The sequence below is a fragment of the Schistocerca americana genome, chromosome 3 (assembly GCF_021461395.2).
Source record: "Schistocerca americana isolate TAMUIC-IGC-003095 chromosome 3, iqSchAmer2.1, whole genome shotgun sequence".
NCBI lineage: Eukaryota > Metazoa > Arthropoda > Insecta > Orthoptera > Acrididae > Schistocerca > Schistocerca americana.
Genome location: NC_060121.1, coordinates 652,120,100 through 652,139,738, shown reverse-complemented (window position 1 = coordinate 652,139,738; position 19,639 = coordinate 652,120,100). Strand labels below are relative to the sequence as shown.

The following is a 19,639-nucleotide window of genomic DNA, read 5'->3' as shown; positions in this document are numbered from 1 at the left end:
TACTGCATTGCCCATAGTGAGGGGTAATGTCTGTAATTTGGTATTTTCGGCACACTCTTGATACTGTGGATTTCAGAATATTGAATTCCCTAACTATTTTCGAAATGGAATGTCCCATGAGTGTAGCTCCAACTAACATTCCGCGTTTAAAATCTGTAAATTACCGTCGTGCAGCCATAATTACGTCGGAAATCCTTTCATATTAATCAGCTGAGTACAAATGACAGCTCCGACAGTGCATTGCCCTTTTATACCTTGTGTTCGCGATTCTACCGCCATCTGTATGAATACATACAGCTACCCCCTGACTTTTGTCACCTCATTGTGCACCAAAGATAGTCCTGCGACATCACTCCGCCACTAAACATTGAGTTTTCCGTATGTTCGCAGATGCAGTCGTTGCCGAGTCACTACAGAGTCTACATGCGTCAGGAACGTAACTGAAAAGTATGATTCGTTTAAAGTAGCTTGTAATTTTCAAAAATTCCCTACTATTTTCGAGGCTGTTTTCATGGTACTTTAATTTCCGAAAATTAAACGAGAAAGTTGAAAATTGATAGGCGTATGTAAACATAAAAATGTTTTTAGCACCCTCATCCCCCGCCGTTTGCATCCGCGCCTGTCTCATCCCGCAGAATGACAGTAAAGCAACAGTGTTCATTGTTTTTCTTCCCAACAATGTCAATGTTTTGATCTGATGTACAGTGTTAACGCACCACGGTTTTCACTGTACGAGGTGCAATCATAAATTTGTTATCATCACCACAAAATTATAAAGTTAACTAATTAATTTTTTGTTTGGTAATAGGTACATGTCTGGAGTCTTGATAAAACATTGAAATATCCGCGCCGCAGCACGCTGCTAGAGGAACCAAAACAAAGTGACACAGCCCATGAAAAGAAAAAAAATGGATTTTCGAGCCTTAATTCATTTTCGACAGCTGCGGAAATGTTGTAGCTGTTTCAGGACAATCCTAAGGTCCAAAGCAGTCATCTAGATTAGCTTGCTATTGAATTCAACAACGTAGCTTAATGTCCATTGGCTCCTTGCTGTAGGAGTGATAGGACTGTATGTGTGTACACTTAAGTGCATGATTACTTGGGCCTATGTTACCTCCTACCATTACAGCTCATGGATAATTGCTTATGTCTATGTATTTAGTTCTACTTTTAAATTTCTCCTAGTTAGTTCACTTTTAACAACCTCGACAGTTCGTGTAGGCATTCAGCTGTCAAATATCTTGATAAACGTAAGGCCGTATTGGTGGGCTTGAAATTCACAGAAACCGCATCTAGTCAAAGATGCATTGAACATGTTGTTGAAAAGAAATTATATACTTAAACATAACAAAAAGGAAATAATTTCGTTTTAATTATACGTCGCAAATTTTTTTTAGTAGAATGTACTGAGCTATCGTCCCATTGCCCCGCGGAAAATAATGTTCGTAAACTTTCGTGTCCTGCCATGCCATACATACAGACATATAAATTCAGTGTCATCTTGAAGAGAACTAGAACATCTAATGAATACTATCTAGTAGCAAGTCTACGATCTGAATATATGTGTACAACCACCCCCCCCCCCCCCCCCTCCCGGTCCTTGTTCGAATTTTGAGTATAGTATTTTTCTTTTTTTTTTACACTGTTGAGGAAAATCTCGAGGTATACGGTGATCATTGCGTGGTTCATTCTACATGAAAGTGATGGTTTACAGATGCCGCATGTGGGATACGTAATTAAGTAAATAATGTGAATACCGGGAAGAAATTAAACAGTAAACGAAACGCAGATAATCTAGCAATGTTTCTGTCGGACATTATGTAGATGACCGAAGTTGTCAACTTTTCTACAGTCGTTATACAAGTACGTTTTTAGCTGTCAACGGACATTTCTCTTACGTAAGTGGCAGTTCAGAGTCAGCACTAGTAATTACCGTATCTGCTGGTCATTGAGAAGCTATTAGAACTTCGCGCTCCAAAGGTCTTGGGCTGCCAACATCATAAATGTTAGCTCGTAGAATGCTTAGTTTCGACGGTGAGGGCATCATCGTAGTAGTAACGTCTTACTGATATTTTGAAACGTTTCGAGTGTAAATGTTTCTGATTGTACACAGTAAAATGCTTAGTACGCGATTTGGAAAGAGTCACGAACGACAACAACAAATGAAAACCTTTGGTTTTTAAAGGGTTGTCAGCGTGCATCCTTGTTGGGGACGAGAAGTGCATATCATATTAACAGAGAAGCGGTATGACGATGGGTGTAAGTGTAGGGAAAGGATTTAAGAGATAGTTTTTTCGAATGAGCCGAAAAGAATTTCGGGCGAGTTTTCTTCATGAGATGTGTAAAGTTAAAAAAGGATCTTTTTTGTGAAAAAGTTCGGTGTTGAATTGTACCGGCAGTATTAAAATAACTTTGTGGTTTAATTGATACTGGTGTAAATTTACTAATTATGAGTGACCGTAGCAGGAATTTATTTACGTACGAGACACTTGTCCATGCTATGGCAGGAGCAGCTGTAAGTATGAATATTTACACATCAGTGTTATAAATACAGTGGCAAAAAACTGTGTTACTGGCAGCTGTGTTTAACTGTGCCAAAATGCAAAGTGGAGAGGAACACAAACATCAAATAACAAATTTGGCAATATTTTATATACCGGTACAATTATAGAGTATGCAGTGGCCGGTAGCTGCCACTGCCGCAGGAAGTAGTGAATTTGTGTAAGGAAAAACCACTGTTTGTATTCTGAGTTTTCGTTATTATAAACTAACAAATGGTGAATTGATATTGTCGTGTGTCGAGAAGTTTGTCGCTGTAACTTTTTTCCAAGTTAACGACTGAGTTTTTGAAATGAAGACGTAATCGTGGCATATTTAAGTTGCCGAAGTAGAAAGCCTCAGTTCCATACATCAGTTGCAAATCTAAAAGAAAACTACGAAATTGTAGTAGTACTGCACACACAAATAGATTTTCTTGCCCTTTGCTGTTGGTTCAAAGTAACTTTTAGTTTGTTGCTTGCCATTAACATTTTACTTGGTAGCATAGCCAAATAAATACTACCCAATTACATTTCTGTTTCTGGTTTACAGGGCAGCGTTGTTGCGATGGGGACATTTTATCCATTGGACACAGTGAGAGCGAGGTTACAGTGTGAGTACACTTTGGCTACAGTATTTGGTGAGCATTAATGTGCTGGGTGTTTGACTGATAGATTTGTTTATTTCCAGTGGAGGACACACGAGAAGCAAAGAATACACTTTCTGTATTGCGTGAATTGGTAGCAGAAGAAGGCTTGTGAGTAAATTGTGCAATTTTGTAGACAGTTGAGATAATGATAAATAATATTCTACTCTTATTTCACTTTAATTGGATCAGTTACTGTAGTGCATCATTGTGTCATTCAGTTGCATTGTATGCATGTTTCAGTTTCATGTCATATGGGTAAAAGATTTCACAAGCAGCAACATAGTTAGAAATACAGAAATTTCTTTGTTTATTTCCACTCACTTGTTCGTCAATACCACGTTGATGAAATTCTGCATTTTAAGATGTTGCCAGCATTCCATTTTGTTTTCAGATTTAAGGGTGGCCAATATTGCCAGAAATCAATAGTCTAAATACAATATTTCTTGACCATAGACAGAAAATGTAGAAATAAATTTTTATAGATGATTGTTTTTGCATCGCCCATTTAAATACTGGATTATTATTATTTATTTCTTTATTTTAAAAATAACTTACAATTGTGCCACTGACTTCATTAAGAAATTTTGGAGGTAGCATGATAGCTTATGTCTTATTGTCACTAGATTCTTCACCAATGGGCTGCTTAGTTTTTTGTTGACAGAAGTGACAATTTCAGGGACACATCTAATGTAATCAGCAGCACCTTTCTGTGTGGCAGCCCTGGTTTCCAAACTCTCTATTGTAGTTGCACATATACAAAAGTGCACTCCACAAATGCATATCACAGTCATCCACTGGTAAAGTTTCACATTTGAGGCAGCACATGTTGCAGTGGTAAATCATGTCCAGTAAGACCTTGTTAATTAATAAATGTGAAATTCCTGCACTTCCCACCATTGTGAAACATGAGAATTTCCTTCTGGAAAGTGGGAAGTAAGGAATTGGATGAAGTCTATGATCAAACACAGCCATTATTTAATTATTTTCTGAGAAACTAAAGACTAGTGAATATTATTATTACTGGTGCTGTATTATCTTTTTATGTGCTATTACATCAAACTGTGTGAATTCACTTTAATATTATTCGTTTGGCAGACACATCTGCTATCAACCATAAACAATTATTTTTACGTGTTAAACATGTGGTACAGCCTTGTTGCTCTACTTCATCAATAAATGTATATATTTCACATCTACATCTATACTCTGCAAACCACTGTGAGGTGCATGGGAGAGGGTATGTACTGTTATTAGGGTCTCTTCCTGTTCCATTAACGTATGGGGCGCTGAAAGAATGATTGTTTGAATGCCTCTGTGTGTGCAGTGATTAGAATAATCTTATCTTCACAAACCCTATGTGAGTGATTTATAGGGGGTTGTAGTATATTCCTCGAGATAGACTTTTTTGGGATAGTTTACATCTATCTCCATAGTCTTCCAATTCAGTTCCTTCAGCATCTGTGACACTCTCCCACAGATCAGGTAGTTCACATGGTAGAGGTGTTGGCCAACTGTTGCAGGATGAACTAGGGTTAGGTTATTTGGTCACAAGCTTTTTAAACCTAGAGTAGGTCTGGGTCAGGTGATAGAGGATGTATGAGGAGTAAGTAGGTTCACTTTGCAAAGACTTCACCCTAATTATTCAGTTGAGAGTGACCTGGTATTAAAATCTTCTGCTAGGAGAGTTAATTTAGAGGTGGAATAGCTGCGTGGTTCAGGTATGGGGTCTCATATCAGTGTGGTTCCTGTTGACTCTAACAGCAAATGGGACTATACTAGGCATGGCCTTCACCCCAACAGGAAAGTGAAAGAAAAACTGTCTGGGCTAATAGCAAATAACTTGGGAGGGGGGCACTATCACAAGTAGTGAAGTACTAGTGGTTACAAATGACAGAAAAGTTTTTTTTTTTTTTTTTTCAAAAGATGTTTCGATACAGTTTGAAAATGGCATTCACGTTGATAAGTCAGTCAGTAAGCAAATTTTAATGTGCACAATTCATGCAGACTGACTCTTATTGATTTATTGATACTAGTGATACTCAAAAATTGACTGGAAAATGAGGTTAATCCAGTTGTATTTCAGTCATGGCAAAAAATCAGTTATCTTCATTGTGTCAGAATATCCGAGGTCTAAGGGGTAAGCTTAATGAGTTGCTTATTTGTGTTGAAGAATTAGAGCTGAGCAAACCAGTTGATATAATCTGCCTCTCTAATCATCATGTGATCACTGGTATAGATACTTTAAATGTTACAGTATTCAAGTTAGCTTCTTATCTGTAGAGAAAATATGGAGAAAGGAGGGGTTGCCACATTTGTCAGAACCTGTTTTGATTTCAAGGATATTGATATTAATAAATTTTGCTCAAAGCAGCACTTAGAAGCTTGTGCAACAGAATTACTATTTCATATTAAGTCCTTTATAATAGTAAGTATATACAGATCACCTTGTTGTTGTTGTTGTTGTTGTTGTTGTGGTGGTGGTGGTGGTGGTGGTGGTGGTGGTGGTCTTCAGTCCTGAGACTGGTTTGATGCAGCTCTCCATGCTACTCTATCCTGTGCAAGCTTCTTCATCTCCCAGTACCTATTGCAGCCTACATCCTTCTGAACCTGCTTAGTGTATTCAACTCTTGGTCTCCCTCTTACAATTTTTACTCTCCACGCTGCCCTCCAGTACTAAATTGGTGATCCCTAGATGCCTCAGAACATGTCCTACCAACCGATCCCTTCTTCTTGTCAAGTTGTGCCACAAACTTCTCTTCTCCCCAATTCTATTCAATACCTCCTCATTAGTTATGTGATCTACCCATCTAATCTTCAGCATTCTTCTGTAGCACCACATTTTGAAAGCTTCTATTCTCTTCTTGTCTAAACTATTTATCGTCCATGTTTCACTTCCATACATGGCTACACTCCATACAAATACTTTCAGAAACGACTTCCTGACACTTAAATCAATACTCGATGTTAACAAATTTCTCTTCTTCAGAAACGCTTTCCTTGCCATTGCCAGTCTACATTTTATATCCTCTTTATTTCGACCATCATCAGCTATTTTGCTCCCCAAACAGCAAAACTCCTTTACTACTTTAAGTGTCTCATTTCCTAATTTAATTCCCTCAGCATCACCTGACTTAGACTACATTCCATTATCCTCATTTTGCTTTTGTTGATGTTCATCTTATGTCCTCCTTTCAAGACCTGTCCATTCCATTCAACTGCTCTTCCTAGTCCTTTGCTCTGTCTGACAGAATTACATTGTCATCGGCGAACCTCAAAGTTTTTATTTCTTCTCCATGGATTTTAATACCTACTCCAAACTTTTCTTTTGTTTCCTTTACTGCTTGCTCAATATACAGATTGAATAGCATCGGGGAGAGGCTACAACCCTGTCTCACTCCCTTCCCAACTACTGCTTCCCTTTCATGTCCCTCGACTCTTATAACTGCCATCAGGTTTCTGTACAAATTGTAAATAACCTTTCGCTCCCTGTATTTTACCCCTGCCACCTTCAGAATTTGAAAGAGAGTATTCCAGTTAACAGTGTCAAAAGCTTTCTCTAAGTGTACAAATGCTAGAAACGTAGGTTTGCCTTTCCTTAATCTTTCTTCTAAGGTAAGTCATAGGGTCAGTATTGCCTCACGTGTTCCAACATTTCTATGGAATCCAAACTGATCTTCCCCAAGGTCGGCTTCACCAGTTTTTCCATTCGTCTGTAAAGAATTGGCATTAGTATTCTGCAGCTGTGACTTATTAAACTGATAATTCAGTAATTTTCACATCTGTCATCACCTGCTTTCTTTGGGATGGACGGATCACCTTAGGGAATTTTAATCTCTTCATAAAAAATCTGGAGTCTCTGTTGTCCCAACTCACAGTAAAAATCAGTGATTGCTGGTGATTTTAATGTGGATGTATTGAAAAGCTCTGTCAGTGAACAATTATTACAATCAGTAACACTATCATATGGTTTAGTTCCTACTGTGAACTTTGCAACTAGGATATGTAAATGCTCTGAGACTGCTATTAATAATATCTTCATATAAAAATCTTGGGGGGAAAAGACATATCACAAAACCGATAGTAAATCGGCTATCTGATCATGGCATGCAGCGTCTTGTGTTAAATGTTAAAACTTGTCAGGAGACAAAAAATCTATTAAATCTGATTACATGTACATAATAAATCAGTCAGAAATTGAGGAATGCAGGAAACTACTCAACGACATCAACTGTATAGGTGTTTACAATACTTCTGACTCAAATGGAAAATACAAAGTATTCAGTAATAAAGTTACTTTCAGTTTTGAAAATTGTTTTTCACTAAAGGTAACTCAAATCATGCAAGGAATAAAGATATCATGTGGGGCAAAAGGAGACTGTATCTACTATCTAGGAACAGCTCTGATGATAGCATTGTAATGCATTACAAAGAATACTGCAAAATATTGAAGCAAGTAATTCAGACATTGAAGCAGCTTTGTTACGAGAAAAAGATAATTGCATCAGGCAACAAAATGTATGGGATGTAGTGAAGACAGAGACAGGTGGAGCCAAAAAGGAAGAGGAACAGATAGCTCTAAAAATAAAATAATAAAATGAGACTTTGGTAACAAGTGCATATAGTGTTGCAAACTTTTTAAACAATTACTTAATTTCTGTTACTGACAGCTTGGGGTTAACAGGTTTGGTAAACAGTGCAATGGATTATATGAGACCAATCTTTAACAATAACTTCAATAAAATGTGAATGACACTCGCGTCTCCCAAAGAATTAGCATCCATCGTAAAATCCTTGAAATCTAAGTATTCTAGTGGGTATGATAACATATCAACGAATTTAATAAAAGAGTGCTCATGTGGGTTGAGTTCTACCTTAAGTTATTTGTGTAATCAATTTCTTATCAGCAGAACATTTCCAGACTGCCTAAAGTATGCCAAAGTTAAGACTCTTTACAAGAAGGGGGATAAAAAGGTACCTTTACACTATCGACCAATTTCACTTTTGCTGGCTTTCTCAAAAATATTTGAAAATGTTACGTTCATGTGTCTCTGCAAGCATCGGACTGCAAATATATGTTGTCCAAGTCACAGTTTGTGTTTCTTAAGGGTTCTGATATAGAGGAACTATTTACACGTACAGTGAGAATGTACTTAATTCATTAGCTAATAAATTGGAGGCTACTGACATTTTCTGTGACCTGTCAAAAACCTTTGACTGTGTGAACCACAGTATTCTCTTAAGTACATTGGAATGTTATGGTGCCACCGGCAATGCTGCAAAATGGTTTGAATCTTACGTAACAGGAGAACAACAGCAGTCCTATTACATTTCCCTGGGGCACTCCTGACGATACCCTTGTCTCTGATGAACACTCGCTGTCGAGGACAACTTTCTGGGTTCTATTGTTGAAGAAGGCTTCGAGCCACTCACATATCTGTGAACTTATTCCATATGCTTGTACTCGTTAACAGCCGGCAGTGGGGCACCGTGTCAAATGTGTTCCAGAAATCTAGAAATATGGAATGTACCTGTTGCCCTTCCTCTATAGTTCTAAGTATACCGTGAGAAAAGGGCAAGCTGAGTTTCACATGAATGAAGCTTTCTAAAACCATACTGATTCATGGACATAAGCTGCTTAGCTTCAAGAAAGTTCATTGTATTCCAGCTGAGATTGTGTTAAAGGATTCTGAGGCAAACAGAACTTAGGGATATTGGTCTGTAATTTTACAGGTCCGTTCTTTTACATTTCTTGTATACTGGAGTCATCTGCTTTTTCTTCCAGTCCCTTGGGACTTTGTGCTTGGCAAGAGTGTCATGATAAATTCAAGATAGGTAAGGGGTCAGTCCCACAGAGTACTCTTTGTAAAATGGAAACGGGATTCCATCTGGATCTGGTGAGTTATTTGTTTCCACATCTTTAGGTCACTTCTCTACACCAGGTATGGTTACTTCTATGTCGTCCATACGGGAGTGTGTCCAATGGTCAAATGACGGTGTGTTTGTACATTTCTTGTGCGTGAATGAGTTCTTGAATGTGAAATTTAAAACATGGAAGCTTTAAACCCGTGTAGCGAATTTATATACAACTAGAATTTTCTCTGGTTCCCTGCTAGATCTTGTGCTAAGGTGTGACGGTAGTAGTTGTTGTATGCTTCGCACATAGACCTTTTCACAGACACACAAATCTCTACAAACCTTCACTTGTCATCATTTGTGTGTCCTCTTTTGAACCTAGAGTGCAACAGCCTCTGCTTTTTCACCATCTTACAAATTTCTATATTAAACCATGGTGGACCTTTTCCATTCTTTATCCAGTTACTAGGCACGTAACTCTCCAGGCCACGATTTTCGATGTGGTTCAACTTTGCCCATAAATCCTCTGCATCCATCTTACAGGTACTAAGTGATGCCAATTCACTGTCTAAGTAAGATGTTAATAACTTATTATCTGCTCTCTCTAGCAGTAACACTCTCCAAGCCTGAAACTTCCTTGCAGATTAAAACTGTGTGCCGGACCGAGACTCGAACTCGGGACCTTTGCCTTTTGCGGGTAAGTGCTTTCAGTCCAGCACACAGTTTTGATCTGCAGGAAGTTTCATTTCAGCACATTCTCCGGTGCAGAGTGAAAATCTCATTCTGGCCCCCCTCTAGCCTTCTTTACTGATTTATTAACTTTCGTAATCATAGTTGCTATAATGACATCATGATTGCTAATCCCTGTTTCTATACTGACGTTGTCGATAAGGTCCAGCCTATTTGTAGCTACAAGGTCTAAGATATTTCCATTGTGGGTGGATTGCCGAGCTAGCTGCTGAAGACACGTTTTCAGAAAACGTGTTCAAAGGTATTTTGCATTACTGTCTGTCTGTACCCCTCGTAATGAACCCATAGACGTCCCAGTCTGTACTTGGCATTATTGCATGATCTTAGTATTTACACATTATTGACTGTAGACTTTCTTTGAATGACTCTAGAACTGCCACAGCGGAGTTGGGTGGCCAGTAAAAACATCCAACAATTAACACAGTTTCACCTACACCTGTTATATGTGACCAGACGACTTCACTTCACACTCAACTGCGACCTCAATAGAGAAAATATTTTTGTCAACTGCAATGAAAACTCCCACAACTACGGCCTCTAATCTGTCCTTCCAATGTGCATTCCATGACTCACTAAATGTATCACAGCTTTCCAGTTTTGGCGCAAGAACTTTCCTGGAGGGCAGTAAATTCAGGAACTTTTTTATGAATACTTCAACAGTTCACTGACAAAATTGTGACAGTGTGTCTGTATTCTGAACACTGTTTGACTTTCCTTGCTGTAAATCAATTGGTGAGTGCTCATCAGAGTACCTCAAACTACCACCTAACCTAAAAAAAACCTTATGTGCACTCTACAAGTACTCTGCTAACCAGAGTAGCTGCTTCCATTGTGTAGTGCACCCCTATCAAGGGGAGTCCTACAAATCTCCATGTCATAATGAAGGTCCAGAAATCTGCAGCCAAGACCATCATAGAGTCGATGAAGCCTTGGTTGAGATCCTCCACTCGGCTTCAAACCAAAGGACCCCTATCAACTCTGGGAACGATGCTGCAAATTGTGAGCTCTCCTTGCACCCTGTAGGCGAGGCTTGCAGTCTTCACCACCTCCGCCAGCTACCTGTACAAACTGAGGATTGCGTCAGAACTCATGTGTGACAGGTGGTGTTGGTGCCGATGTGAGGCACAACTTCAACACGACTTAACCCTGCATGTTCAGTAGGCACCAACACATCTCAGATGAGGCCCCCTGGCAGACATATTGGCTTTCTTTCCAGCCCTGAACACTGTCTGCCTAAGGGGCTCTATAATGTGCCTAACCACCTGTTTTACCCAGAACTTACGGGTAGTCACTGTAGAGAGAATAGTTGAGTGTAGACTACTTTAAAGTCTAGGAGGATACGCTAGCAAAGCTGTTTTGAAGTCCTAAAAGAATGCTGTTACATATTGATAGTAGTTTACTGATGCTAATTAGCTCAGTAACTGACAGAATAGGTTTCTTAATTAAAGATCTTTGTATTTTAACCACTGTATTGTGCCACAGTCCTAGGTTGTGTTCATTTTAAGGTTCAGAGCAAGTATATTGATAACTGATCATTGCTTGTATCTGGGCACGGTGCCCAGATCTACATCTTATTATCCAAAAACAGTAGTGAAGTGTATGGCAGAGAGAACTTTGCATCGTACCAGATGCAGGGGCTTCTTCTCCTTCCATTCACGAATAGAGTGCAAGAAGAATGACGACTTAAATGCCTCTGGTTGTAGCATATCCCTATTTTTCTCACTTAAAAGAGGGCTATTCCATGTCTAGTGGTCTAATTTTGGAAAAAAGTTCCCACATGACCATCATGGACTTTGGATTTTGCTGGACTTTTGTATGAACATTCACACATGTTGCCAATGAATACTGGTAAAGATTTACTTTTGCCAATTTAATACTTGCAGAAATATAGTCATTTGTTTGCCCCATGTGCAGCTATCAACAGTGCACCTGTGAGTTCTCGCCAACTTTGAGACATGATACATAGGTTGGAACTTAGTGGCAACACTGCTCTGGAGACACTATGCAGTGGAATCTACTATTGTCACTGATAGCATACGTTGTTGACCTTACCTCAAAGCAAATGGACTTGCCTGTCCCACATCACCAATGAACGGAGTTGGATCAATATTGAATGTGCCAGAGGCCGTACAGCACGACAGTGTCATCAAGGTCTTCAAGAGGCGTGCGGGGAATCGGCATTGCTGTACAGAACAGTGGCACGTTGGGTAAAGGGTTCAACACAGGTTGGCAAACTGTGGCAGACATGCATTGGGCAGGTCGTCCTAGCGTCTCAAGAAGTGCATACTGTTGCCACGTTAGTGGGCAATGATCGACACCATATGATTTGTGAGCTCGCCCGCGAAACTGGATTAGCGCATACGACTGTGCTTCGCATCCTGAAGGAATGCCTGGCATGTGAAAAATTACATCCCCATGGGTTCGGCATGACTTGATGGAAATGCATGAGGGGATGCATTACAATGCTGCTCAGGCGCACTTGGAGCACTATGAGTGTGAAGGAGAGGCTTTTTTATGCCATATCGTAACACTGGATGAGACATGGGCCACATCGTACAATCCAAAACTGAAATGCCAATCCAACGAATGGCGTCTACAAGTTGCCGCGAAAGTTGAAAGTGCGTAAGAGCCCCAGTATGGTGAAAGTTATGCTAATTCTCGTGTACGAATGTCATGGTGTTATCCTAATGCATTATGTTCCTCCACGGCAGACCGTCAGTGCACAGTATTGCTGTTCATTTGTGGAGCACCACCTGTGACCAGCTTTGCGAAAGAAGTGTCGACACTTTCTGTGCAAACCACCCAACATTTTGCATGACATTGTGCGGGCGCATACAGCGCAAGCTGTGGCTGCTCTGTTCAGTCTGTGGGATTGGAAAGTACTGTACCATCCACCTACTCCCCGGACTTACGTCCTTGTGACTTTGATTTGATTCCAAAGATGAACGAACCACTTCGTGGCATTCGCTTCAGAAATGTTCCAGAGATTAGACAGGCAGTAGACTGCTCCATTCGCACCATCAACAGTACAGGCTCTGCTAACAGTATACTATGCCTTCCACATTGCTGGCAATAGGTTCTACACAATGCTGGTGACTACTTTGAAGGACAGTAACAGGTGCAAACATATAACACTTTTGTATCGGTTGTGAATAAATAGTTGCCACTATTTAAGTTCCAACCCTCATATATCCGGTAACACTTTCTGGAAAGAAACAAAACTAGTCAATCTTGTCCAACTTTTTGCTCTATTAAGTGAAATAATGACGAAAAAAAAATTGCTCAGTGGTTTACATATGATTTGAAGCAAAGTTGATAAAAAAATAGATGCTCAAAAAAATGCGAAGTTTAGCTTTTTATATCTCTGGGAGTAATGCAGGAAGCATTTGAAACTTTGCACAGAACAACTTGCCAAAACAGGGTCATAGAATATAAAATTTAGTTCTCCTAGTGCTTTCCAGTAGCTCATAAAATGAGGGCAAAGTTAACGATTTTTCTAAAACCACCAAAAATTGCTATTTTTTTGACCCACTTTTACAAAAATATGTATTCTGCAAACTCATTTTAAATGTTTTAATTAAAATGACCATGTTCTTAACCACCTAACAAACTATATTTGGTTTTACACCTTGTTGGTCTTTTTTAGGGCCTTATATGCAAGCATATAAGGCCCTAAAAAAGAATGACAAGGTGAAGGAGCATTGCAAATGAGCCCGGTGGTACTCAAAAATTAAATCTGACATTGGTTATTATGTTCTACAGTTGTTTAGTACTCCCTATAGAAGGTAATATCAATAGTCTTGATGACTTGGAAATGAGCATGAGTCAGAAAAACTGCAAGTAAGTAGTCTTTTTTGACATCTCTACAGCATTCAACTCAACAAAATCCATTGTATAAAAGTAAATGAAATGGAATATGGAATCCAATAAAAAGAATAGTTTTCCTTTTTTTGTGGCTCTTATAATTTGAGGGACATCATCTGGCTGGTAGTATACGTTTCCTTATGACAGTCTGCAGCAAATTAATGAATCAGTAAAAAATTCAAGTAGCTTAAGATAAACATAAGTTTAGGACCCTAAGAGAGACCTTTTCTATAACTTAAAGCTATATTGACCTCCCCTGTGGGTCTGGGGTTTAGAATATGCCCAAGGTCGTAAGAGGCAACTAAAAGTAGTCTCACACTTTTCAGACCTATGAGTTCAGGTTCCAGTGTATGGTTTGACCTTCCACTTTCAAAATTCTACAGAAGTGCGGACCATATGGGGAAGGACGCCTTAGGTGGTGCACGAGTGCCCTTAGATTCAATCTCCTGAATCACTTGTCGTGGCTTTGCATCTCCACCTGTGATTCAACTCTTTGGGCGAGGACACTTTCTGGGGTATGTCATCATCTTCTGTTGTCTCCTGGGTATGCCACCTTTTAACGTCCTGTCCGAATTTTAATACACTGGGCATTGATCTTGGCCTGCCATGTACTCTGGATGAAATTTTAGCGGATGACCCAGGAGCAGCTGCTCGCGTTCTTCGTTTTATCCACTTGACAAACCTGTCTAAGGACATTTGATTATGCTGTTTTCTTTTAATCCCTTGTCTATTAATGTGCCTTTTATGGTGGTGTCCTATTTAGTTGCTTTTTTAACATTGTGCCTTGCAGTGCATTCATAATTTAGTCTGGGTGCTAATGACCACTGTATTTGTGCACCCTAAAACCAAAAAACAGAACGTTGTCTCCTGTCCTCTTCCACCCCCATGACAATATTGGATTTCTCTGCACCCAATATCCAGTTCAGTAGCCAGTCTGTTGTGGTGGGGCCATCATGTATCCATTTGGTGGTAGCCCCTGACAACACATTGATCGCACTACTGATGCCTGAGCTGTAAACTCCCCCACATATGCCTAGAAGTAGATGCCTGTCTTCCTGGGGAATCAGGACTCCCATCAACGGCCATCATGCCAGTTGGCCTTTGCTGTGGCTGGGTGGCACCCGTGGGGAGAGCCCGTGATCGGAGTGGGTGGCATCAGGGCAGATGACCTGCAATGAAGTGGACAAAGTCATCTCTTGCTGGTGACCGTATGGCACCAGTAGTCTCTAAGAAGGGCAAGATAGAATACAGTGCCAACAGGTATGACCCTAAATCGTTTCCCTCCATCAGTACACCATGGGAGGAACATAGAGCTACAGAACGGAGAGAGCCATATTCACCTTGGATTTTAGTCTGTAGAAGAACTGATGGGGACTCTTTTTCTACCGACAAAGCCTCAGTTTTTTGTTTAACACCTTGAGGATAAGTTTGGAGAAGTGACAGTGCTGTTCAAGATGCGAAGTGGCGCCGTCTTGAGTCAGACAGTATCCCCAGCCCAATCCCGAGTGTTACTCGTCTGTGACAAGCTGGGTGATATTCCTGTTTGTCACTCCCCATAAAAGCCTCAAAATGGTCCAGGGGATTATTTTCCATCATGGCCTCCTCTTGCAGTCTGATGACGAGCTCTGTGCCAATTTAGGATGGCAGGTGTTCATTTCATCTGGCGCATTTACAGGGGACCCAAAGACAACAGGGTTGCTACCAGTGCCTTCATTTTGGCCTTGGAGGGTGATTCATTGCCTGAAAAGGTTTACCGCTGTGACATTAAACCATACATCCCTCCCCCTACGCAGTGCTCTAAGTGCTGGAAGTTTGGGCACATGTCTTCCCGCTGCACTTCCAGCGCCACATGTCGAGACTGCAGACGTCTGCTGCACCCATATACTCCATGTGTGCCCCCTCCCAGGTGCATCAACTGTGGAGAGCACCACTCCCCCTGCTCACCAGACTGCCCAGTACACCAAAAGGAGCAGAAAGTTAGGGAATAAGAGACCCTGGACCAGTTGATATACACAGAGGCTAAACGTAAATTTGGAAGATTACACCCCATTCGGTTGACATCGAAATACGCTGCAGCTACATCACCATCACTGTCACCATCGCCATCCCAAGTGCCTGTGGTTCCCCACTCTGTGTCACGAATACATCTGCCCCCTTGGTGGTAAGGGGCAAATTTTCCTCCATTGCTCCCAAAGCAGCTACGTCGGGAGCAAGGCCCCCTCCAAACACATGGGACATCAGTCCCCTCTCCCCCCCCAGCCGGAGAAGCAACAGCCTCCTCCAGTTCCTCTTGTTTGGAAGGGATCTCTTGGGGCCCTCTCTTCCAAGGTCTCCTCTAATGCCATGGAGGACACTCACCATGGCTCAAGGAGCCAAAAGCTGCTGGATGGAGAGCTTCTTGGTCTTCCTCCGTGCCTGAAGCTGCTTCGGAGAAATCTTCCCAGCAAGCCCCTAAAGTGAAGCGAGGGAGCAAGCAAACTAAGAAGAAGTCTGAAGCTTTACACCTACTTTCGGCATTGCTCTCCAGGAAACCTGGTTCCCGGCAATGCGGACTCCTGCCCTTCGTGGCTGTAAGGGATATTACAGTAACTGTAGCAACACTATAATAGTGTGTCAGATGGAGTTTGTGTCTATGTCCTGAACTCAGTATGCAGCGAACCTGTGCCCATTCAAACCCCTCTTGAAGCTGTGGCTGTCAGGGTTAGGACGACGCAAGAAATAACTGTCTGCAACGTATATCTTCCTCCAGATGGTGCAGAACCCCTAAAACCTTTCCTACTTTTGGGAGATATTAACGCTCATAACCTCTTGCCGGGTGGCACAGTTCTTACTGGCCGAGGCTCAGATGTCGACAATTTAGTCGCAATTCGACCTCTGCCTCTTAAATACAGGTGGCCTCACATATTTCAGTATGGCCCATATTCGGCCATTGATCTCTCGGTTTGCAGTCCTGGCTTTCTCCCATCTATCCACTGGAGAGCACATGACGACCTGTGTTCCTGTCACCGTTTAATCTCCCCCACACGGTAACATCGATTTTGGTGTTAGAGCAGGTAACTACAATGATCATTTCTGCGGCGGAAAACGCAATCCCTCGTTCTTTAGGGTGCCCCTGGCAAAAGACAGTCCCTTGATGGTCGCCGGGAGTCGCTGAGGCGATTTAGGAGCGTCGGCGAGCTCTACAGCAGCATAAGCAGCACCCTTCCCTGGAGCACTTCATAGCCTTTAAACGGCTATTTGCCTGTGATCGCCAGCGTATCAAAAGGCAGAAACAGGAGTGTTGCGAGAGGTATGTGTCAACCATTGGGTACCATACGTCACCTTCTCAAGTCTGGGCAAAGATCAAACGAGTTTTTGGGTACCAGACCCCAACAGGAGTTCCCAGTGTTAACATAAATGGCGTGTTACCTACCGACGCAAATACGATTGCTGAGCACTTTGCTCGCACTTCTGCATCGGAGAATTACCCCCCAGCCTTCCACACTCTCAAACGGCGGATGAAAGAGAAAGTCCTCTCGCTCACTACACGCTACAGTGAACCCTATAATGCCCCCTTTACAGAGTGGGAGCTCCTCAGTGCCCTTGCACATACCCCGACACAGCTCCTGGACCTGGTCAGATCCACAGTCAGATGATTAAACATCTCTCTCCTGACTATAAGCAACATCTCCTCATGATCTTCAACCGGATCTGGTGCTTTGGCATCTTTCCATCGCACTGGCGGGAGATCACCATTATACTAGTGATCAAACATGGCAAATACCCACTTGATGTGGATAGCTATCAGCCAATCAGCCTTACCAAAATTCTTTGTAAGCTGCTGGAACATACAGTGTGCCGGCGGTTGGGTTGGGTCCTGAAGTCATGTGGCCTACTTGCTCCGTGCCATGGCGGCTTCCGCCTGGGCCACTCTACCACTCATAATCTCATGTCCCTCGAGTCTGCCATCCAAATAGCCTTTTCCAGACACCAACACCTTGTGTGTTTTTTTTACTAAATCTGTATGACACTGCCTGGCATCATCATATCCTTGGCACAGTATAAGAGTGGGGTTTGTGAGGCCCACTCCCGATTTTTATCCAGAATTTCCTGTCTCTTCGTACTTTCCATGTCCAAGTTGGTGCCTCCTGTAGTTCTCCCATATACAGGAGAATGGGCTCCCGCAGGGCTCTGTTTTGAGTGTATCTCTATTTTTAGTGGCTATTAACGGTTTAGCAGAAGCTGTAGGACCATCCGTCTCACCCTCTCTTTATGCTGACAACTTCTGCTGCTCCACCAGTGGCGCCTACAGGGAGCCATCCACAAGGCGCAGTCATGGGCTCTAGCCCATGGCTTTCAGTTTTTGGCAGCAAAGTCGTGTGTTATGCACTTCTGTCGGAGTCGTACTGTTCGTCTGAAACCAGAACTTTACCTTACTGGTAATCCCCTCATTGTAGTGAAGATGTATTGATTTTTATGACTAGTTTTCAATGCCCGATTGACTTGGGTTCCTCATCTTCGTCAGCTTAAGCGGAAGTGCTGGCAGCACCTCAAGCCCTCCGCTGCTTGAGCAACACCAACTGGGATGCAGATTGCTCTATGCTGCAGCAACTATACAGAGCCCTTGTTCAATCCCACCTCGACTATGGGAGTGTGGTTTATTGTTCAGCGGCACCCTCAGCATACCGTTTACTCTACCCAGTGCACCACTATGGCATTTGACTTGTGACGGGAGCTTTTAGGACGAGTCCAGTGACCAGCATCCTTGCGGAGACTGGAGTTCCTCCATTGCAGGTCAGGCGTGCACAACTGCTTGGCAGTTATGTTGCACACATTCGTAGTTCCCCTGCGTATCCGAATTATCGTCTCCTTTTTTTCCCACCCAAGGTGGTTCATCCCCACATCGCCGGCTCAGGTCAGGGCTTACAATTGCACTTCACGTCCGATCCCTTCTATCTGAACTGGAGTCCTTGCCTTTACCACCTATACTTGAGGTCTAATCGCGTACACCTCCATGGTGTACACCTAGGCCGCCGCTTCTCCTGGACCTTTCACATGGCCCAAAGGACCCGGTTCACCCCGCAGCTCTCCACTGTCGCTTCATTTCGATTCTTGACATGTACCGAGCCCATGAAGTGATGTACACCGACGGCTCGATGGCTGATGGTCACATCGGCTTCGCGTATGTCCATGGAGGACATACTGAACAGCATTCCTTGTCTAATGGCTGCAGTATTTTCACTGCAGAGCTGGTGGTTATATCTCTTGCTCTTGAGCACATCCGTTCATGCCCTGGGGAGTCGTTTCTTCTGTGTACTGACTCCTTGAGCAGTCTACAAGCTATCGACCAATGCTACCCTAGTCATCCTTTGGTAGCGACCATCCAGGAGCCCATGTATGCCCTGGAACAGTCTGGTCGTTCAGTGGTGTTTGTGTGGACCCCAGGACACAGCAGAATGCCAGGCAATGAACTTGCTGACATTCTGGCCAAACGGGCTACACGGAAACCGCTTATGGAGATCGGCATTCCAATAAGTGACCTGCGTTCATTTTTGCGTCGCCAGGTTTTTCGCCTTTGGGAGACGGAAGGGCGTTTCGCCAGGTTTTTCGCCTTTGGGAGACGGAAGGGCGTTTCTCGGTACGCACAACAAACTGCATGCCATTAAGGAGACTATGAATGTGCGGCAGTTCTCCGTGCGGGCCTCTCGCAAGGACTCTGTGGTTCTCTGCTGGCTCCACATTGCCCATGCTTGGGCGACCCATGGCTACCTTTTGTGTTGTGAAGACCAGCCTCAGTGTCGATGCGGTGTCCAGTTGACAGTGGGCCTTATTCTGGTGCACTGCCCCACTTTGACTGCCCTGCGACGAAATCTTCAATTACTGGACTCGTTGCTGCTAATTTTATCTGACAATACCTCATCGGCTGATTTAGTTTTACGTTTTATTTGTGAGGGTGGGTTTAATCATTTGATCTTAATTTTAGCACATGTCCTTTGTCCCTCTGTG

At 42.3% G+C, this 19,639-nt stretch overlaps 1 protein-coding gene across 1 annotated transcript in view; it reads left to right on the top strand.

The window, feature by feature from the left end:
• The first annotated feature begins 2,122 nt into the window (after positions 1-2,122).
• LOC124606756 (peroxisomal membrane protein PMP34-like) overlaps positions 2,123-19,639 on the top strand; it is a 70,150-nt gene continuing 52,633 nt past the window's right edge. The window contains exons 1-3 of the mRNA XM_047138806.1: positions 2,123-2,515; positions 3,091-3,151; positions 3,229-3,295. Of these exons, the coding sequence (XP_046994762.1) occupies positions 2,450-2,515; positions 3,091-3,151; positions 3,229-3,295 (194 nt within the window). The 5' untranslated portion in view covers positions 2,123-2,449. The remainder of the gene's footprint in view (positions 2,516-3,090; positions 3,152-3,228; positions 3,296-19,639) is intronic.